This window comes from Miscanthus floridulus, chromosome 8, assembly GCF_019320115.1.
Source record: "Miscanthus floridulus cultivar M001 chromosome 8, ASM1932011v1, whole genome shotgun sequence".
NCBI lineage: Eukaryota > Viridiplantae > Streptophyta > Magnoliopsida > Poales > Poaceae > Miscanthus > Miscanthus floridulus.
Window position 1 is genome coordinate 108,763,980 of NC_089587.1, and position 5,181 is coordinate 108,769,160.

The window sequence follows — 5,181 nt, forward strand, 5'->3', positions numbered from 1 at the left end:
CCATACAGTATTATAACAGTTTCAGAATTTTTTTTGCTTGATTGCCAAAAATAAAATATTAGTAAACTGGTAGTAAAAAGTACAGTTGATACCACTCTTAACTCTGAAGATTATCCCTCAAAAGCAATGACAATTTCTTGTGCGGGCATCTTGTTGTTCATCATATGAACGTCTGAGCATCCACAGACTGGTTCAGAAATAAGAACTATAATTTTTCAGACCTGCAACAAGAATTATAAATAATTAAAGTACATAACTGATTTTTCTGGGAGAATTGCATCAGCAGAAGAAAAAAGTCTTCTTATATGAACTTAGAAGTGAGGCAATTAAAGAATGGAGTATATACTAGGCAATCTTAACATTCAGTAGAAGATGGTACCTCGAAAGTAAGATATACTATGCCTGAAGTTGTCAAGTAGGCAGGTATGATGCTGAAAAATAAATCCATATAGACTAACTCAGTGAAAAATTTAATCATCTGTACAACTGCAAAAGTTCACGTGAAAAAGAAGAGTCGAATGCTTGACTCGGTCACTGAATGTAACTTCTGGTTTCTGGACTACCCGAATAGAGTTGATTATTCAATCATGAGAGAGAATCAGTTAAGCAACCGAAAAAGCCAATCGCAAAGAAATATGAAAACAGCACGAATGTTATATCCCTGTGAAAAGAACAGTACCGATATGTCAGGTGAAAATAACATATAAAATTCAGATCTTCATATGTTAACAGCATGGTCGACAATTGATACTGCAAGCAAATTAAACGGCATTAATTTTCTATCATTATTCTAAACCAATTGATTTCTTTTTATTAAATTATACAATACAAAGTGCGCCAAAGGCAAGAATATTTACTATTATTTTTTCCTTTTATGCGGATTGGCACAGATCAGCAAATTCACACGTATGGCCCCGTTAGCTTCGCTGAAAAAACAAGCCGAAACACTGTTCCGGTTAATTTGTTGTGAGAGAAAAATACTGCGGCTGAAAAAACAAGCTGAAAAGTATAGATTATAAGAGAAGCGAACAGAACCTTGCACTAAAGCCAGATCAAGAAAATGACAAATAGAAAGGGATACCTGGATGGCTGTATACACTTCCCAACATGGTCCGACAAAAAAAAAAGAAAAAAAAGGAAAAAGAAAAAACAGTTGGTGCACAAAAATTCATAGACCGATTCTCATATACTTGTTACAGAAGGAGGGGGTGGAGAGGATACCTGGATCATGCGGGTAGAATAATAATGTAGACGCAAAGAAGGTAGCATCGTCCAGATCTGGCTGCCGGCTCCCCTGTGTCACCATCGATCGCTTGAATTGAAGGAGATATTGAGGTGATGGAGGACCTGCAACCATAGGAGTAAGATGGCGGTGTGGATGTGATAGGGCGGCCCCGACTTCAGAGATTCGATCCAGGAGCGACGATTTAGATGGCTCTGTTTAGATTCTAAAAATTTTCACCCTAAAGTGTCACATCGAATCTTGCGGCACATGTATGGAGTACTAAATATAGACGAAAAATAAAATTAATTGCACAGTTGGATGAGAAATCGCGAGACGAAACTTTCAAGCCTAATTAGTCCATAATTAGACACTAATTGTCAAATACAAACGAAAGTGCTACAGTAACCCAAACAAAAAAAATTTGCCAACTAAACGCGCCCTTAGTCGCCATATTGTGCGCTGCAATGAGTGCGCAGGCTCTGAAGACCGGAGGGGAGAAGAAACTACCGAGGGATGGTGATTTTGGTGAACCTATGTGCGGAAGGTGCCGGGTGACCGGTGGTCGTTTGGTTTTAATAAAAAATATTGGACAAGGACGTGGAGAGGTGGGCTGTACCGAGAAAACTACAACACATCTCATTTTAAGTCTCGAGCGCTAGAAAAGTTGTATTAGAGCGAGTAATAAGGTTTTAAGTCTTTGTCGCTGCCACTATCTCCGACTATAGCTATTTAAGAAGAATTTAGCTATAATTTTTAATGCAGGACAAGTTTAGTTGTTAACTACCGCTATAGCCCTATGTTGGTTGACTACACCAAGCTTTGAGTAGTCCCTGGCCTGCGTGGCGTATGAGTTTTGGCCCCTGTATTGAACACCATGAAAGTGTCGGTCAGGAGAGTTTTTTGGCCTAGTGTTTCGCTACATCTAGGTGATCTGAAGGGGGGAAGGTTCAGTCGTTGGGTTAGATCTCTTTGTGATCTATCTCATCGGTGGTTTCGTTTCGTTAGTAGTTCTACTGCGTTCTTGTTGCTTTCATATATGACTTTGTAATTTCGTTACGTTCGTAACAAAATTCGACCTCGGCCATTCTGGAAAAAAAAAACTACCGCTATAGCCCGTTATAGCCGGCTATTTGCTATTTTAACAGATAGATTGCTAAATGCTTTAGCCGGTGATTTAAAACACTGAGCAGCAGTAAGTCGAAGTTCCGAGCTGCTGTAAACTACAAGTGAAATTGCGGCACATGGATGGATCCCTCCCACCCCATGGGCATTACTGAGCACTCCATTTAGGACCCCGAAGAATTTTATAGGAATTATGCAGGGATTTTACAGATAATAACACACTGGAAATTTTTCAGCATGTCTCGTTAACCTGAGATGATATATAGCGTGCGTGCATACAAAGATGTTGCTGTATGTGGCCATCTTATCTTATGATACCAATCTGGCGAATATGAGCATCAGTGTGCAGGACTGGCAGCCTCCTCTTAGTCGCAGGTCAGTGTCCTGGCCCGGTATCGGTACCTCGTAGCTTATCTGAAACAGGAGTAGCTACAATGCGGCTTTATACCATACGCCGCAGTCTACTTGCTCCCGGTAGGCCTCCTCGCGGACGCCGACTTCCCAGCTGCATCGTTCTGCTGCGATCAAGAAACACGCACGGTCAAAAAAAACGTTAAAACCCAGCAATTCTACTGAGATTAACAATGGACAAGAAGAGCCCCGCCTCGTCGACCTCGAGCCACTCGTCTCATGAACCCAGGCGGGCGATCATGTGGCCCACGCAATTAGCACGACGTAAATTCCTAAATAACGACGCCGCCGCCAGACCAGGCCGGGGCCATTCGCCGGAAAGCGACGCGGAGGTTGACGGCCGGACGGACCCGACCTGTCACCGTCGCGGCATCGCCTGGCCCCGCGCACCGGCGCAGGCGTGGCCCAGGTCCAGGAGCATCTATATGCTGAGAATGCCGAACGGACCCCAGAGGGACTGGGCGACATGAATATGATGAGACGCACCGGCGAGAAGGAGGACGGCGACGGCCTCAGGAACAGCTCCTCGAATTGCCGCTGCAGGTCCTCCAGGCTCTCCCCCTTGCCGTTGTCCTGCGCGTGAGCCAAATGTGCACGTCGTCAGGAACAGGAACTGATGGACTCATCTCAAAGGAGTTCATCAGTGTCAGTGTGCATGTTTCGGTGGCGGGTGCTGATGAGTTCTTACGGCGGGGCCTGCCTGGCTCATGGCCTCCAGAATATCTCCGAGGATCTCCCCGGCGCCCTGCCAGACGCGGAAAACAAAAGTTAAGCTGCTGAACGGTCAGCATGGCGGGCACCAAAATATCTCTCTCTCCTGCTACCCCAAAACTGGAAAATGCACATGTGGTACGTACGTCATCGTCGCCTTCGCCGTCGTAGGCCCCGACGTCATACAGGATCCGCTTGTTGGGGTCGGACAGAACTGGCAAAAAGTTCAGTTAAAAATCACATCACTTTCATGTTTCATTATGGCATTCTGTGTGCAAAAAATATAACTAAGTGTACATGATAATCTCATAAAACGTTAGTAGCATCCAACCTGCAAGCAACATACACAAAAAAGAAGTCTCAGCTCAACGCATATCATACGAAGCAGATTGGTTACCGGCGTACGCTCCTTGGATCTTCTGAAACCTGGCCTTGGCCGCGTCCGCGCTGCCGGCGGAGCTCCCTGCGACGGCGCACTTGTCCGGGTGCCATTTCTGCCCACCAACACAGACCAGTAACACACCAGTGAGCAGAGCAGCAGAGTCTGATCTTTGAGCGAAACAGGGCAACCGGACGGGGGAAGAAGAGACGCCAAGGAGGCAAGGAGCAATAACAGAGTCAGGGCCGAGGTCACCAACCATGGCGAGCTTGCGGTAGGCGCTGCGCAGCTCGGCGTCGGAGCAGTCGCTGGCCACGCCCAGCACCGCGTACAGGCTGCTGCTCTTGCTGCCTCCTCCGCGTCCGGCCATCGCAACCAACCAAACCAACGTTCGAGGTCGAGGACGAAACCTGCAGCCGCGCCGCCGACTTGCTGCCTGTCCCCGATCGAGTCGCCGCGAGCTCGAGCCGTGCCGTGGTTGCTGCGCCGGCGCATGCGCGCTACTTATAGGCGCGGCGCCGAGGCAGCGATAGGGTGGCAGGCGCCCGACCGTGCGCTGCATCTGCACCAGGAATCGGGGGAGCAAGAGGGGCAACTTGCGGTTGCGGCTCGCACTCAGCCCCGGATATTTTTGTTTACGCCGCGCGCGACGCGAGAGCGTGCGTCAGTCAGCATCCAGCAGCGTGAGCGAGCGTGCGTGTGGCGGCGTGGCCGTTGCGTCCGCCGTCCACGCCCAGCTGAAGGGCCCCGGGCCCCGGTCAGTAGCTGCTCCTTCAGTCCCTCACTCACTGAGCCACTGGTGCCTGCCGTAGTACGTTTGGCTAGAGGCCAAGACGAGTGGACCGTGCGGACGCATGGACATTGGACGCACCCTGCCTGCCGTAATACGTTTGGCTTGCTCCGGCGCCGCTGCTGGCGCTGGCGACGATAGGGGGTGATGGTAGGTACGGCGTGGAGATGAAAGGTGCAGCGTACATTCCTCGTCTCCAGGAAATGCAGGCCAGTACTGAGCCCCCTTTGTCATGGCTCCCGAACCGGCTTCTGCAGCAGCTTTTGCATAAGCTGTACCAAACACACGTATTGAAAACAGCTTCCTCGCGTGAGCCGGCGAAAGCCGTATGCCGAAATCAACTGAACGTCGCGAGCCAGAAATAATGGCTCCCCCCGGCTTCTCCCCGTCTACGTACAGAAAGTTCAGAGAAACTACCGGTTTGCCACTGCCTCAATAATTCCCCATACCGGTTCCTCACTCTCACCCATCCGCATCCTCTCTCTCACCCATCCGGCTCCTCTCTCTCACGGTCCTCGCGCGAGTCTGGCGGCGGCGTTGCGG

General features: G+C 49.0%; 1 protein-coding gene across 6 annotated transcripts; it reads right to left on the minus strand.

The window, feature by feature from the left end:
* Positions 1-1,948: 1,948 nt before the first annotated feature.
* On the minus strand, positions 1,949-4,506 carry LOC136473230 (uncharacterized). Of its 6 annotated transcripts, none has more exons than XM_066470908.1 (6): positions 4,108-4,505; positions 3,867-3,963; positions 3,616-3,683; positions 3,447-3,503; positions 2,961-3,331; positions 1,949-2,865 (listed from the first exon to the last, which is right to left on the minus strand). In XM_066470908.1, the coding sequence occupies exons 1-5, from the start codon at positions 4,408-4,410 to the stop codon at positions 2,996-2,998; spliced, it is 861 nt and encodes a 286-aa protein (XP_066327005.1). In that variant the 5' UTR covers positions 4,411-4,505; the 3' UTR covers positions 1,949-2,865; positions 2,961-2,995. The 6 variants fall into 6 exon arrangements, with proteins under 6 accessions (XP_066327005.1, XP_066327004.1, XP_066327003.1 ...); XM_066470907.1 differs by having other exon boundaries at positions 2,598-2,862; positions 2,952-3,331; positions 4,108-4,506; XM_066470906.1 differs by having other exon boundaries at positions 2,598-2,862.
* Positions 4,507-5,181: the final 675 nt, after the last annotated feature.